The 16,357-nt window shown below is 35.1% G+C and overlaps 1 protein-coding gene across 2 annotated transcripts in view; it reads left to right on the top strand.

Annotated features, from left to right (window-relative positions):
* The window catches only part of FRYL (FRY like transcription coactivator), a 156,395-nt gene that overhangs the window by 120,349 nt on the left and 19,689 nt on the right, over positions 1–16,357 (top strand). For both annotated transcript variants that reach the window (XM_035897671.1, XM_035897670.1), the window contains 10 exons: positions 125–732; positions 1,343–1,440; positions 1,955–2,125; positions 3,146–3,286; positions 5,362–5,559; positions 6,811–6,972; positions 7,261–7,335; positions 8,796–8,972; positions 11,685–11,888; positions 12,776–12,946. In XM_035897671.1, coding sequence (XP_035753564.1) covers positions 125–732; positions 1,343–1,440; positions 1,955–2,125; positions 3,146–3,286; positions 5,362–5,559; positions 6,811–6,972; positions 7,261–7,335; positions 8,796–8,972; positions 11,685–11,888; positions 12,776–12,946 — 2,005 coding nt within the window. The remainder of the gene's footprint in view (positions 1–124; positions 733–1,342; positions 1,441–1,954; positions 2,126–3,145; positions 3,287–5,361; positions 5,560–6,810; positions 6,973–7,260; positions 7,336–8,795; positions 8,973–11,684; positions 11,889–12,775; positions 12,947–16,357) is intronic.

The raw sequence follows: 16,357 nt of genomic DNA, 5'->3' as shown, positions 1-16,357 counted from the left end.
GTATTCACTGTGTGTGTATATATGTGATTAATGACAAATCTTTTTTCTTTCTTCCCTTTTTCTAAACTGTATGTTATTAAAGTATTTTGCATGGAATAATATGTAATACTGATTTTTATTTTAGAACCTCATACCATGATTCTGTAATGGGAAACAAGTATGCAGCTAATAGGAAAAGCACTGGACAGATAAATCTAAGCACAAGTCCCATTAACAGTGGCAGTTGTTTGGGATACTACAGCAATACAAGGAGTAATTCTTTGAGACTGAATTTAATCAGTGAGCGGAGAGGCGACCGTCGACGGAGCAACACACTGGATATAATGGATGGAAGGATAAATCATGGTGGCAGTTTGGCAAGGACTAGAAGCCTTTCCTCCCTGAGAGAGGGAGGGATGTATGATGTGCAGCCCACTACTGACCCTGTCAACTTGATGGCCACCATATTTTGGATTGCAGCTTCGTTGCTGGAGTCAGATTATGAGTATGAATACCTTTTGGCTCTCAAGCTACTCAACAAGCTTCTTATTCACTTGCCTCTGGATAAATCAGAGAGTCGGGAAAAGATAGAAAAGGTGCAGAATAAACTGAAATGGAATAACTTTCCAGGCCTTCAGCAGCTTTTCCTAAAAGGCTTTACTTCAGCATCTACGCAAGAAATGACAGTTCATCTCCTCAGTAAACTCATCACAATTTCCAGGCATGCTTTGGTGGATCCTTCTCAGCTAGCAGGTATCTTTAGTAACTGTGTATGTAATGAAAGTATATTTTTTCATCAAATTAAGTGTAATCAAAATCAGTAGTGATTATGCATTTGCCTTTAAAAAACACCCTTCAGTTAAATGCTTTTTGCAGTTGTCAATACTACAGTGCCAGATAGTGGGAATACATTACAGAATGTGATTATCTGCTAAGAAATACTGCGTGAAAACTTAATGTATTGACTATTGACTTACTTTAAACTTGCTTGCAAGTTTTAAGAGCACATGTATTATTATTCATGATCTTGTGCTAGATAGCTCAATTAGTGCTGTTTCAAATGTTTGCACGTTTTTGAGACAATGTGATTGTACTGCCTAAAGCTATCTGGTTTCATGATAGTTTTGCTTAATTGGTCCGGTGATGATTTTATTTTCATCTTATGCATATTTATACCTACACACAGACACATTTATATACCTTCTACATACATACACACTTAGGTGCATGTATGAGTGTGTGTGTATCATGCTCTAAGTTATTAAATACCAGAAAGCTCTTATATGCTCACATAACTCCACGTTAAATTAAGTCATATTAAAATCATTAGGGCTTCTATAACTGTGTTTACGTATGTGTTTAGGATTTCCCCTAAACATCTTGTGCCTACTTCCTCATCTGATCCAACATTTTGATAACCCAACTCAGTTCTGTAAAGAAACAGCTGACAGGATAGCAAAGGTATGTAAAATGATGCTTGGGAAGTATCCAGGGGGTTTATTATCTGCATATTTCTATGTGTTTTTTTTCTGCTCCCTTATGCCATGGTACCACTACTGCAGATACTACTGCCCTGCCTTCCCAAATACAAGCCCTCATAGCTCTGATAAATGCGAGGCTTGTAGACAAGGGCTGGTCTAGGTTTAAAAGAAAAAGGAGAGGCAGGTCAAGGCTTGTGAATGTCTACTGAGTGCAGTTGCCCACTGAGGAACATGGAGTTAAATTTTTGTTATTTATACCTGATACATTCATTTATTTAAAAAGTGGTTTAAGTCTCTAAGCTAATTCTCTCTACTTGTTTTTTAGTGAATTGCAGGCTCCAGAATTCAATAGAAACTGTAGATGTTGCTTGTATAATTAGTTTGATTTCAGTTATTGGAAAATAGATTGAAATCTGGGAAAAGTGCATAATGTGAATGCTTAGGTTAAAAAATGGTCATTTCTGATGTAATTAAATAGGCTTTTTGCTTTTCAGGTTTGTGCAGAGGAGAAATCACCAACTCTTGCCAATCTGGCTCATATGATGAGTTTATACAGTACACACAGTTATTCCAGAGACTGTTCTAACTGGATTAACGTAGTGTGTAGATACTTGCATGACTCTTTCTCAGATGCCACATTTAACCTCGTAACTTACCTTGCAGAGGTAAATTTCTAGTAAAAATGTTTTCATGTTGACAATCTGTGACCAACATTACATTTACTCAAAGCCAGTTTTTCATGATTCTGAATACTGGGGGGGGGGGGGGGGGGGGGGGGCACGTCCCGGTCCAAAATGAGAGAATAATATTAATCAAATGTTCTAGGATATAGGAAAGGGATGACTACTGCCATTTTGGAGTGCAACAATTTAAATGTGCCTTGAAATAATAATCCCTCTAATAAAATACTGCTTTTTATGATAGTAGTGTTTTGTAATAAAATATATATTCCTTTCTACGTGGATAAAATATGCACACTCTCTTGGCTTTAGCAAAATATACTTAGTGCAGATATTAAGAGACTTTTTTTAGCCAAATATTCATTTACAGATGTCCTTATCACAATCCAAAAAAATAATTTCAACGGTCAATTTGTAAGTATTGCACAGTATACAGTGAAATATCATTTAAATTATAGAATTCAGTATATGATTCTGCCAGCCATTCATACAGGAAAACTGTTATTACCCTTTGAAGAAGTACCTTGCGTAAAAAGTTCGTAGAGCTTGTCTTTGAAGTATATCACTTCAAATTGATGAAGATATTTTAAAAAATATTGTTACATTTTCATGAATGAATTTCTATATATTTTACTTGTAAGCTTGTGTATACTAGCCTTCTCTAAGGCATAGATATAACTGCTTTTCATGCAGTCTTGAGATTTTGAATTTGCATGAACGTTCCAATTTAGTAAGAAGTATTTTATTATTAGGTGCTTTAGAACTGTGCTAACATATCAAAAATCAGGGAAAAAAACTGAATTAGGACAGAGAACATTGTTCTATTACATTATATTTTATTTATGCTAAAATAAGATTTTGAAAAACATGAAGTGGTACACTTAAGTTTCTTGAAGGGAAAAATAAATATGTATGGAAATGAACTCTGTTGTAATGTTTGTTTTTACTTTTTGCTACCATTAAAGGCTCTAATTAAATTCTGTATTTTTTAAAACTTGTTTTTAGCTGTTAGAGAAAGGGTTATCCAGTATGCAACAGTCTTTACTGCAGATCATTCACAGTCTTCTGAGTCATATTGACCTATCCACAGCACCAGTGAAGCAGTTTAATTTGGAAATCATAAAAGTTATTGGTAAATATGTCCAGGTAGGTACTCTGGAAAACTATAAAAACCTTTCTACTTATTATAAAAGTGGTAGTGGAATTACACTTGAACTTTTTTTGAGTATTAATTTTTTTTAGATACATAAAGAGTTGTTCAAAGTCAGATTCTGTAGTATTTTATTTTTTGTCCTATGTACTTCATTATATGCTTGTGTGTTTTCCAATTTGATTTACATCTTGTGGGACAAGTTACCTGGATGAATATGCATCTATTTACAGATGTGGGCAACTCCGTGTATGTAGTTACAGCAGATGATCCTTTTACTATTAAAATACAAAGAAATGTTTAATGCTAAATACTGCTCAAATGTTTTATTTAAGTGTATGTGTTTTCAAAAGGATGCATGTTTAAATAACTTTCACTAATATATATGTGAGGAACATTAAGGTGCACCTTAATGAATGTGAGTGCATTTTTTATTAGGCAAAGTCCCCGAAAGATGAACAATAGTGTTTTGCCCTAGGTAATTTGATCCTTTGTACTTGGAATACAATTTACTGAAAATGTATTTTACGAAAGAAGGTCTAGCATCTTGCTGAAAGATTTTATGCCTGGAGCATAAAACCATTTCAGTACACAACATTCTCTTCCCTCCCCACCCCCCACCTTTTCTTTGTTCCTGAGCTCCATTATTGCCAAATGTCTTTCACTCAAATGGTTTGATCATAATTAACCAGGAAAAGTAGTGTTCCTGGATGTTTTGCTATTGATGGACATGTACTTTAGGTATTGTGCTCCTGTCAGAGTGCATTAGGCAAAATTGAATGATTAGCATAACGATAGTTTTCATGGCAGGACGGCTGCTTGCTTCCCCTCTAACCTTCATCTGAGCTTTCTGTGCAAGCCCACGCTACCATGCAATGTAATCTTAATTAGAAGATGTTAGCTATCAAGGTAATGGTAGCAGTGAAAAAATATTCCAGAGAAGCCGATGTATTTTTGATGCAATACAACATGTTACTATAGATGACAAAAGAAGAGATCATAAATTAATGTCTTGTTTAACTGTGGTGCTACTAAGCTGATTTTTTTTTTTTTTAGTCTTCTGCAATCACAATGCATCTTAATAAATTTAAGTTGCTATAGGATGGTTTGAGACTACTTTTTTATGTTTACGATGCACAGAAAGTCAGGAGATTGTTGAAGACTCGTTACCTACAAAGAAACATATACTACTTAGAGCCTTGAAAGTGGTATTTATTTTTTTAATGCAATTAAAAAAATATTTTAACAAACACGGCATCCTAATCAAAAAAAAAAAAAAGACATCCTGCTAATTGCAAAAATGGGAAGATTTAAATTTCAGATAGAATCCTACTGTTTTCAGGAGTGTAAATCTTAACCTTCCCAAGGTGCTGCTTTTGGTGTAAGTCTCTCCTGTGATCTACTCCACAGTCTCTGTAGTTGAAACTGCCGAATTATTTACATTGCCTTAATCGTCTTTTTAAGGAGAGTGCACTTAACTCAGGCTCTGTCTATTATGTTCTCATACTTTTGCCCTTGCTTTTTAAGCGCTCCATCAGTTTGATGCTGTATAAAAACCTTGTAAATGCATCTGCTTTTTTTTTTTTTTTAAGATCTTTGCAATGTGCGAGGAAATACAAAGCACAAAGTATTTCTGTTTCAAATTCGGTTTACTCTGCCCACAAGTGTAAAATAATTAAAGATGCCAGGAGATGAAAGTTGTTTTGCTTTTAAATGCTATTAATTTTTGTCTTCTGGGTCATGAAGGTCAGATACTTCAGACAGTGGTAAAAAACATAGTGTAAATAAAGGGAGCGAGGGACATGGTACAGGATCTGATGTGGCTGGCACTGTGACCTGGAGCTAGTGAGCCTGCCTGGCTGGACCTGACCGCCCACTGTGGGGTGACCTGGTGCCTTGCCGCAGCCTTCCTGGCACTTCAAGGTCCAAAGCTGCCCACCTGTGCTAGCACTTCGCAGCCATGTGTAGAAGACTAGAGCTTTTAAGTTTGGGAATCTTGCAGTGAATCAGTGCAAAATCCTACTGTCGTCTTTGAAATTATTGTTTTGTGATTTGTGTACATTCTCTTTAGAGTCCCTACTGGAAGGAAGCCCTTAATATTTTGAAACTGGTGGTGTCTCGATCAGCAAGTCTTGTTGTACCTAATGATATTCCAAAGTCTTACGGAGGTGACATAGGCTCTCCTGAAATCTCTTTCACGAAAATTTTTAATAACGTCTCCAAGGAACTACCTGGGAAGACCTTAGATTTTCATTTCGATATATCAGAGGTAATTATTATATTTAAATTACAATGCAGTAATGACTTCCTGTTGCAAACTCACATTTGTCTTCTGTTAGCCTTCTGCATTTGTATGTTTTAAAATAGATACAGTTTTTAAGAATGGCTGATGTTGAAGTTTTACATACATGTAATTAGAGTCATACTGAAAGATAAATTTTGAATTCTTTTATCTTATGTTTTTGCTCTTTTCCCCCCTTTGAATGTCTGGAGAGTTAATTACTAAAAGTCAATAAGATTATTCTCAAGGATATTTCAGCTGTGTCAGAGAGCAGGGTAATGCAGCTGGCTGCTGCTTGCAGCTGACATTCGAGGCTTTTATCAAATGAAGGGTTGTGAATTAAAGGGCTGAGAGGATTAAAACCCTCTACTGCGGTTTCAGCTTGACTTTGGAAGGGGGAGAAAATTTAGAGGAAGGAGTAGTAATATAGGAACCTCAGTGTGAGGTGGGCACAACTGGACAAAAACTGGACAACACCCATATCCCCCCATTTAGGGTTCATTAGAACTGAAAATAATATATTAATACAGCTGATACTCGTTCTGTGTCTGAAAAGGGGAGCATAGCCAAATGACTGCAGTGTAATATAGTGATGTAATATAGTGATCATAAACTTGTAGAAACTTTAGAAGTAGTCAAAAATAAGGGCTCCTGGTTGAAGCTGACCCTAGGTAATGATTGGAGATACAGATGTTTTAGGAGCGTTACTTAAATTGGTAAGTGAATTCCTTACGGGAAATTGCAGTGCATGCAGATAACTGAGAGAGAAGATGAATTCCCACAGAGTTCGTTGGAGTAGCATTTGCTGTCAAAAGGCCTGAATTTGATCTTTGGTTTTCAGAGGTGTGCGTGTGTGAGTGCAGTTGCTGGTCTGTGAAAACAATTTGTTCATGTCTGTGAATGATTTTATAGAGAATCTTTGCATCTTTTGAACTTAGAATCCAGTTGTTTTTAAACTGTGTTTAAAAAATATAACTGGATTGTCAGCATAAAACTTCCATAATTCAAAATAACACAAGTTGGCTGAAAGGCAATCTGCTGTGTAGAGTACAAGAATTCAGCTTTGTGGTGGCCAGTGTACTGGTGCTCAGTGGATTAGGCATGGGCTTCACAGAATGCTTAAAAACAGACAGACAAACCCTCCTGCATTTTGTATAGTACTAAACTCTGAAATCAAGTGTGTGTAGTCTTTACTAATACGGATTTGAATTTTAAGAAAGTATTTGTTGTCTTTGATAGACACCAATTATTGGGAATAAGTATGGTGATCAACACAGCGCAGCTGGTAGAAATGGGAAGCCAAAAGTCATTGCTGTCACCCGGAGCACTTCTTCAACTTCATCAGGCTCCAATTCAAATGCATTAGTTCCTGTCAGCTGGAAGAGACCACAACTATCTCAGGTACATTGCGCCTCAAAGCACATTATGCATAAATTATAGGCAGTGTTTATGAATGTATAAAAAAAGATTGAAATGTGATTTGAAGTCTATATTGCATCTTAGCAAAACAATAAATGAATATAACATAAACTAAAAGCTAATACCGCTGAAAACAAAAAATGTTAAGATTCTTTTTAGAGGATGTCAGACGCATGCGAGATGACTAGTTAAAAATGCAGACATTGTACATTTTTACCTGGACTTCCAGCAGATACCTTGCTATGTGATTTTCTTTTGTGTATTTTTCAGAGAAGAACTAGGGAGAAGCTAATGAATGTGCTTTCTCTGTGTGGTCCAGAATCTGGTCTTCCCAAGAATCCTTCAGTAAGTGGTGATGGTGGTTTGTTTTGGTTTTTAAATTCCAGTTGGGAGAAAGCTATTGAGTTTTTGGCTTTGGTGAAGTTGTGAAGAGCAGTTTTTGACAAACTGGTTTTGGTACAATAACTCACAAATCCAATCGAAGAATTAAAAAGAGACGGATTCATAAGTAATGAATTACTATTATTCCTCAAGGAGTCCAGTGGGCACCGTTCTTTACTAGATAGGTTTCAAAACAGTATTTAAATTCAGTCGAAACTAATGTTGCAGTCTCAGTGAATTTAGGTCAGTCTTACAAGGGGAGGACTATATGTTTTAAAGCAAAGATAAATTACTAAGATTAATTCTTACTTTTTATCTTACATGGTTATCAAAACAAGACTTTTTTAAAGTCTTTGAATTGAAACTCAAATCTTTCCTCTCCAAATTAAATTAGTTGACTACAAAGGAGCTCCATTGATAAGACTAATCCTTAATACTTTTTCTCAACATTTTACATTCTTCACAGAAGAGCAGGAGTACACTGCCACTCTGGAATAGTGTGCTGTATGTTTGAGGCTGCACGTATGAATTTTAATTGTCTTGCCTAGAAGAGGGGCTTGAACTAGGTCTCCCCTGTTCTGAGTAAATATTTATCTAGTCCATTATAAATAAGATGCGCTTTAGAGAGAAGGGGCAGCAGTGGCTGAGGACTGCAAGGATGTTGATGCTGTTTTGAAAATACCATAGAATCCATTGAAAATGACCAGTGGTTCACAGGCCTTCAAACTAAAGACCCCCGTTGGCATACTAAGCTTAACGGTGGTGGTATATTGAGAGCTTTTAAAATAAAGTGAGCAGCCTACCTTGGTTGTCATCTAGAATATTGTTTTTTATTGTGATATAGAAGTTCTTAGCTGGGGAAAAATACTGATGGGAGGTGGATCTTTAATCCAGTTAGGAGGAGGTTAAAATAAAATAAATAAAATAATAGATGCCTGAAAGCTGAAACTGAAGAGGTTTTTAAAAATTCAAACAGAAATAAACAGGAAATGGTAATTTGGGAAGATTATAATCACTGGAAGCCAGCATTGGATGCCTTTTTAAAGATATACACAGAAGTTGGTAGGCAAAAATTATATGGCCTGTGTCATGTGGATGATTATTGTGATGGATATTTTGTTCTGAAGTTTGACTAATATTGTGGTGATGAAAAGGAAAGTTCAGGGATATATTTTTCTCTTTATTTGTACCTTTACAGCTCTCAGTTACATTAAGGAGAGAATGATATCACTAGTTTAAAGATGTAGTTTAAAATCCAACTAGTCCAACTAGAAACCCATTGCAGTCGGCACTTGCCCTAGTATTATTGTTATAGTGGTAAGCTAACTGCCACTAATGCCATTAAATTACAAGAAGTGGGATAGCTGACTTCTGGAGTTACAGAAGTTGGAAGTTTTTATCTCTATTTTTACCCATATCTGCAGGTTGTGTTTTCTTCTAATGAAGACTTGGAAGTTGGAGATCAACAAACTAGTCTTATTTCAGCAACAGAAGAAGTGATTCAAGAGGAGGAAGTGGCTGTAGAAGACAATACCAGTGAACAACAATTTGGAGTTTTTAAAGACTTTGACTTTTTAGATGTTGAATTGGAAGATGCAGAGGTGAGACCTTGGGATTTCTTCTGTGTATTTCCATTTGAGAATGTTTTAAAAATTAGGTTATGTTGGTGTAATTCTAAGGAATTGGCAGCTCTTCTAACTAATTCAATTGGGAAGAATTTATGACATGATTGAACTTAACTTACACGATAAAGAAACCTGTGTCATAAACTTTGCAGTGTTAAGTTGTTGCAAATTGTTGGGTGTTTTTTGCAGGAGGGTTGGGATTTTTTGGGGGAGGTTAAGTGACTTAATCTGAAAGCAAAATGATATGACAATATAAGCCAATGACAGGATGAACATCTGGGTATGATGCAGTAGAAAACTTAATTATGGAACAATATATTAAGAAAATGGCATAATCTTTGTTCCTGATATGTTTCTGCATTTTGAAAACATTAAGAATAGCTTTCAAAATTACAAACTCTGTGATATACTATCTCATTATATATGATTGACTTGGTCATCATGATTGCTTGCATTGACTTTTAAATTATATCTGGTTTGTTGCAGTTCTTATGTTTCCTCCACTTCTCCTCCTGTCAAAAAAAGAGAGAGGGGAGGTAAACCAAAATTAAATATCAAGAAATAGTAAACACTCTGTTAACAATTGTTACTTGTTTGGGATAAATAAAAGGCTTCTGTCCAGAATTTGCAAAAGCTTAAAAGTAGGACTGTAAAAAGACTGGGGAGAAGAAATCGAATGCATTGTTGTAGTTCCTTTCAGTGCTTTTGTTACAGTCTATACAAATATTGAATTAGTATTGGAGACCCTTGCAGGTCGTGAGTCAACAAACTACTGAGAAGAATATCTGCCTATCTAAACCCTAAGATTATTCTTCTCCTGATTATTCTAGCCCTTTTTATAAAATCTTGCTCTCTTTTTCACCTAATGCTTTAGTTTTATCTAACTTTCTTCATGCTTCCTGTGTATTGCTTCACTTCCGCCAATAATTGCATTTTCTAGGAAAAGTACAGGCTCATTATGGTCTGTTGCATATATGTGATCACGCACTATACAGATACAATTTCCTATATTTAATGCAAGTAGTCAAAACAGTTCAGAATTATCAAGGCTAGATAGTAGTAAAATATTATTTTAATGCTAGATGGGGCTTTGCAGATAGGATGCCAAAAGCTGAAAACTTTGCCAAACCAAGTTAATCTTTAACTTCATTTTCTGTATTATTTTAATAGCAGATCATAATGAGGAAATTCTCATTACCTGCCTGTATGAAACGTAGTGCTACACTTGCCCCCCCCCAAAAAAAAAAAAAAAAAAAAAAAAAGTACTTGTACAAATTTAGGGCATTACATATAAATTGTGCACTTTATATAAGAGCTGCCTAGTTCTGCACCAAAAATATAGAATGTTCTTTGTCGCTAATAATGAAATGTCAACAGTATGAACTGGGGCTTTTACATTAAAATCTGAGTAATATCCAGATTAAATTTAAGTGCTTCAGCCTACAGTAGTAGTACTTTGTTATTGGGATTCTTTCGCTTTGCCGTAACTTTTCATCTTTTTTGGAGCAAAATGAGTCATTAAGAGAGAAAGAGACTACAAAATGTTTCATTTGCTTTGCATATTTAACATGTCATGATGATTTCTTCAGTCACCACAAGAGATACTCTGTTATAGCAGTTTTGGAATCCATACTTGCACATTTGGAGCTAGATGTGGGATTTTCAGAACTGTCTGTAGCCTGACAAAGTGAACTGATCAGGTTTTCCATCTTAGATGAATTGTTGAAGGTTGACAAAGTGCTTGAGAAATCAGATTGTTATTGTACTTGTGAATTAAAACACTAGCATTTTTAAGGTATGGATTTCACATAGTGTGTTGGATGTTTGAAACCCAAGTATCCCAGCTTTACAATGTGCAAACAGAAGGGATCCAGCTATTGGTGTTTAGAGGGCATTTCATAAACCTGAGACAAAGTCACTGGTAAAACAGTTAATGAACACATTGATTTTTCTACAACCTGTATATAATAATTGTTGATGGTGCTTTGTCAGTTGGATGTGGTCAGTTTAGATTCATGTGTGTTAGTTAAAGAATTTCATCTGATGTTTGTTGCAACAGTTGCTTTACATGTTATGCTAGAGGAAATGTATCATAAGCATGCTGGTTTTAGTGTTTTGTCATCAGTTTGTTTATTTTTTTAATCAATCTCCCATTAGAAAGAGAAATTCTTTTAAATACTAGCTTTTTGACTAAAGCTTTTTTCCAGAGCTTGAATCAGTCTTTTACTGTTGGCAAATATTATGTAATAAAACATTTTTCCCTGGTTCTAGAGTATCTTTAAGTGTTTGTCCTCGTTCTTTCTAATTATATGTGTTTTCCTTTTTGCTAACCAGGAGCTGCAGGTAAGTTGCAGCCTGGTGCCCTGGCTTGTTCATCTGTTGTTGTCTGTGGTGTGTTTGTACTTTTTAGTCAGATATATAAAATTGATACAGATACAGTTCTAGATTATATATTGAGTTACTTTCCAAGAAGATATTCAAAAGATTTCTGCTTCATTTGCCATATATTTTAATTTGTCTACAAACGTTATTTAACAAGGTATTTAAAATTTTAATAAAATTAAAGGGCTGATTGAAACTCTGTTCACAATGCATTCAGTACTTGTGTTTTCCATGCTGCATTTATGTATTAATTTTATTATATTGAAATTCATAGATACATATATGTGTAAACTTCTTTTATTACAGGGTGAAAGCATGGACAACTTCAACTGGGGCGTTCGCAGGCGCTCTCTTGACAGTATTGACAAAGGAGACACACCCTCTCTTCAAGAATGTCAATACTCTGGTAGTACACCCAGCTTGAACTTGACCAACCAGGAAGATACTGATGAGTCTTCGGAAGAAGAAGCAGCCCTCACTGCAAGTCAGATACTGTCTCGTTCACAGATGGTAAGTTATTTTTCTGTGAAAGGAATCTGAGAACTTTAGCTTTCACTTGTACTTTTAATGGGTAAGTATGGCTCACACTTTCAGCCCAAGTGAACTAAATAGGAACTAAATTAATGTGGCTAAGCTTCTTTTTCATAACAACATCAATAAAGGGAATGAGTTACTTTACTTACTGGTACATAACAGGTTTATAATTCTAGTACAACACTTTTTTTAGCATCTTTATACTTACTACCTTTGTTTAAATATAAGCAGAAAATTCCATGTGTTATATATAAAGTGTGTGTCTTTGTGGATTTCTAGCTTCAAAAAACCTCCAAAATACTAAATAAGAAAAAGAGCAGTAAGTGATCCTGTGGGAGCCTCATTTGTGTTTAACCACTGAAATTCCTAATTTAATTAATTGATTCTGAAGCATGTGTACATATAACTGAAGGAGAATCAAAAATGTTGGCCACTCAGAAGTCTCTCTGCATTACATAAATGAAATTAGGAAAAAATTGACTGGATGGGGAGCAGCAGGGAGTGTATGCCACTTTCAAGATTTTAGGCAAGTTTGTATTAATGTTGCCCATAACAGAGAGCTCTGTTCTTCAGTGTTTTCCGTCTAGTATTTCACCAGTGTCAAAGACCTTTAAGAACAAGAAAAGAAATAATTTTCTGGTCCCAAGGATCTTCAAACTTCTCTTCAAAGTTAAATGTTACAGAAATGCATGTGATGTTTGTAATGGTTTTAGTGTAAAGCTGTTAAACTTATAATATGTAAATAAATACAAATAGCTAACCATACTGAAACAGCCTATTTCAAAACTAACATGGTTTTTCCCTGTAATTTATAGGTTTGATAAACTATGAAGAATTTCACGTTTTTTTCTTTTCCATCTTAGTTAAACAGTGATTCTGCCATAGACGAAACAATATCAGATCATGCTGGTTTATCACTTCAGTCTCAAGATTCCACTAGCAGTGTGGGAACAGAAGAGGTGCTTCAAATCAGAACTGAGACCCCAAGTCTGGAGGCTTCTCCTCTAGATAACTCTAGCAACCAGCTGCCTGAGGTGGGGAGAAATGTGGGCTGGTGCATGGCTGATTTGGGCTCCTTCTAGCGTTTAGTAGCAACTTTGTCTTTCTTTTCAACTGAATTTTCATCTGTTACACTGATTATTTGATTTGCTTTTAATATTTCTAACCTGTTGGAATGTTCTTACAAAATGTTCCCTCAGTATGAAAACTATTTTGGGATGGACTGAGGGAACTTGCCACAGGTTAAAAATATTCTTGAAGGGCTGACAATGATCACTTCATGGTGCAGAATGAAAATAGGCTAATATTCAAGATGCTTTTACTTGATATGGTTGAAATCCTTCTTGAGCAACATTTTCTTTCAAATACTTTTTTATTTCCTGATTTTTGCTTTCTTTGGGTTAATGTGATTGGTGCTACATGGGAATAAAACCTCAGGCCAGCTGTGTTAGCAGTTGGTTCCGTTAAATAATCCTTTAAAAAGGACCACAGATGCTAGTGGTATACTTTTTTGGAAAGGCCTGTGTGGACTGAGACAGATTTCAAGCTAATGGCCGCCTGCAAATCTGTGAGTACTTCAGTTTCTTGGTTTTTAAAATATTTTGAACAATTTAAAATTAAAAAAAACTTATTTAAAATAAAACTCTCATCTGCTACAATTCCTACAATATTTAGCAAGTACAGCTAAAACCTCAATATGTTGTGTTTTTCCTTGAATTTGAAGTGGCTTGCTTTAGGTGGACTTTTTATCTCCTCAGTTACAATTATTGATGCTACTGGAAATCTTATTTTTATTTGGACAAACATTGCTAATTCCATCTTCAACAGAACGTACAGTTTCATTGAGCTTTCCAGAAAATTAAGCTATCCCTATGTGTATTTGAATAACCAGTGCACAGTTTACAATTAAGAATGAGTCTTCAGGCAGCTTGGTTTAAACAGTTGACTGACTGGTTCAAGCAGCTAAGGTTTTTGAACAAAGGCTCTGCTCTACCTGTTTGGTGCCTAGAAAATCACTCTTCTTAACAGGCAAACCACACACCTAACTAACATTTAATGAAGATAACTGTAAGAACAAAAGACAGAGTACAATGAAGGGGAAGTGTGGGTCACTGTTTTCCTGTGATAAAATCTTCACGTTGTAAAAGTGTAATACTGTGACAGCTTTCCCCCACGTTTTCATATCTATCCACTAAGATTATGCTTATGCTTTTTTTTTTTTAAGCATTTGGCTACATTGCAGTTGATAAAATGTCTCAACTTTTGTAGAGCACCTGTGCTTAGCTTGTCAAATTGTTCTGTTAGTGCTTCATCTGTTGTCTACAACATGCATTTTTGTTCCAGTAGAATTTTGGGTGAGGAAGAACACTTAACCTGGATGATTTTTTCCACATAGGATAGATGTTTTATGTTAAGATTTCAAAAGGAAGATGTTCTATATAAGCTGAGATTTTACCAAATGAAATTCACCATGATAGAACTTTTGTCTTCTCTGTTGTTCGCTTGTGGTACATTCTCAGCTGTAACTCATTTTTACGTTTTCATAGTTCTTTCTGAGACTGCCTTTACTTGGATTCATTGTTATTCCGTAGCTCCCTTTATAAAATGACTATACTTCTGATAATCCAGGTGAAAATATTCACACAAAAGAAGCACCAATATCATTAAAAATATTGAAAGCATTTAAACTGGGCTGTAAAATAATTTCATGACTAAGCAGCATCCAGAAAAAATTGTTATATCACAAAAAAAAAAAAAAAAAAAGACTGCAAATGCATATAAATGCAATCACTAAAGGTGATGTGTTCCAGGTTTATTTTGTGCTTGTTAGAATATGAGATTCAGTCAACTACGTATGTTTTTGTCAAGCAAGGTTCAAACGCTCAAAAGTTACTTCTCTACAGGCATTGGCTATCTAGTTGGATTTTGTTGCTAAAAGGAGAGCTGGCTTTATGCCTCTTAACAGAATGAGGTTGAAAATATGTGCACTATGCACTCACTTTGAAAAATTTGTGAAGCCAAGTAAAACTGATTTTGTTCTGAATTCTTACACTGCACAACTCGCAGCATAGTGCAGTTGGTTTTTTCCTATGCTCATCTACTTATATATAACTCTTTCAACACAGGCATTTCATTGCATGCCAAGTGTCAGTTATCAAAAGGTTAATATAAATAAATACCCAAACTTATCTAAAGTAAAATAAAAAAAAAATTGAAGCCACTATTTAGAAATGTGTGTGTATGCTTATTAGATGCAGTTGAGCTCCTTGTTTCTCTTGTAGGGATGCTGAAGAGTTAAGTAAATAGTTTATTTAAATGTATTTGGCTGATTCCCAGTAATAGCATGTACCTTTGCAAAATGGATGTTTCACATTCTGGTTGGGAATTTACAATCTATCTTACAAGAATATTTTCAATTTTGTACTATAAGTTTTATAAGCTTAAGTATATGAAAGTTTCCAACTAAAATGATTCTCTATTTTACTCACTTGCAATGTGTACTTATGAGGGAATGTTTTACTAGAAGTAGTTTTCCTTAGGTTTTGCGGAGTTGTCAGCTATATAAATAATTTTTTTCAGATACTTACAAGAACATTCATATCAGTAGTAAACCCATGTCCAATGTTACACAGAAAACTTCAGAAATCAGGAGTCATGGCACTATGAAGACTAACTTAGCTGTAAATTTATTAACTAGTAATTAGTACTTAAATATTTTCTAAAAGTGCATTGCTGATATGTACATCTACCAGACATGATCCATGCAGCTCTGTATCATATGTTAACATCTATAATTGAAACGGACCACTGCTTCAATCCAAATTATTTTTCTGTGGTACTGTAAAAATGTCTTGCAGTCCCATGTGCCTTAGCTGCTTAGTGTGACAAAACAGCTGTTCTGTGCAATAAAATTCCAGATTTAACTTTTACAAAGGAAGCGTTAGAAGTGAGGTCACTAGCTGTGTCAAACAACAGGAGTGTCGCATTGAGGAGTACCACAGTCAAAGTGAGATAATGTTAGGATCACCATGAAAGAAAATGCTATATTTCTGTTTAAAGCTGAATTGTCTTTTCTAATATGTATACAGTTATTAGCCATCAGAGGATCTGTTTAGACTGATGAAAGCCATGAAGTGATGTCTATGTTTAGACGCTGTCCAAAGGTTTGTTGACCAGTCTTGGATAGGCCAGTAGAGGAAGACCAGCACACTGAGAATGAAAATGTGTGATAATTTGTCTTTAGGAAGTAGCAAGTACAAGAAAGCGTTATCTTTATTCTACAGAAAGATCCAGTAAAAGGTTTCAAATGGATTCTTCATAAATTAACTAAATCTGAATTCCTCTGTTCAATATAGCGATGTTAATGAGTGTAATAATGCTAATGGAGGAAGAGCGAAGGGAGAAAGGGTCATTCTAATATTATCTACCAGAGTTTAATCATCGTT

Source organism: Egretta garzetta, unplaced genomic scaffold (assembly GCF_000687185.1).
Source record: "Egretta garzetta isolate BGI_Z169 unplaced genomic scaffold, ASM68718v1 scaffold557, whole genome shotgun sequence".
Lineage (NCBI taxonomy): Eukaryota > Metazoa > Chordata > Aves > Pelecaniformes > Ardeidae > Egretta > Egretta garzetta.
The sequence above is the reverse complement of the archived record's forward strand: the minus strand, read 5'-3'. Positions and strand labels throughout refer to the sequence as shown.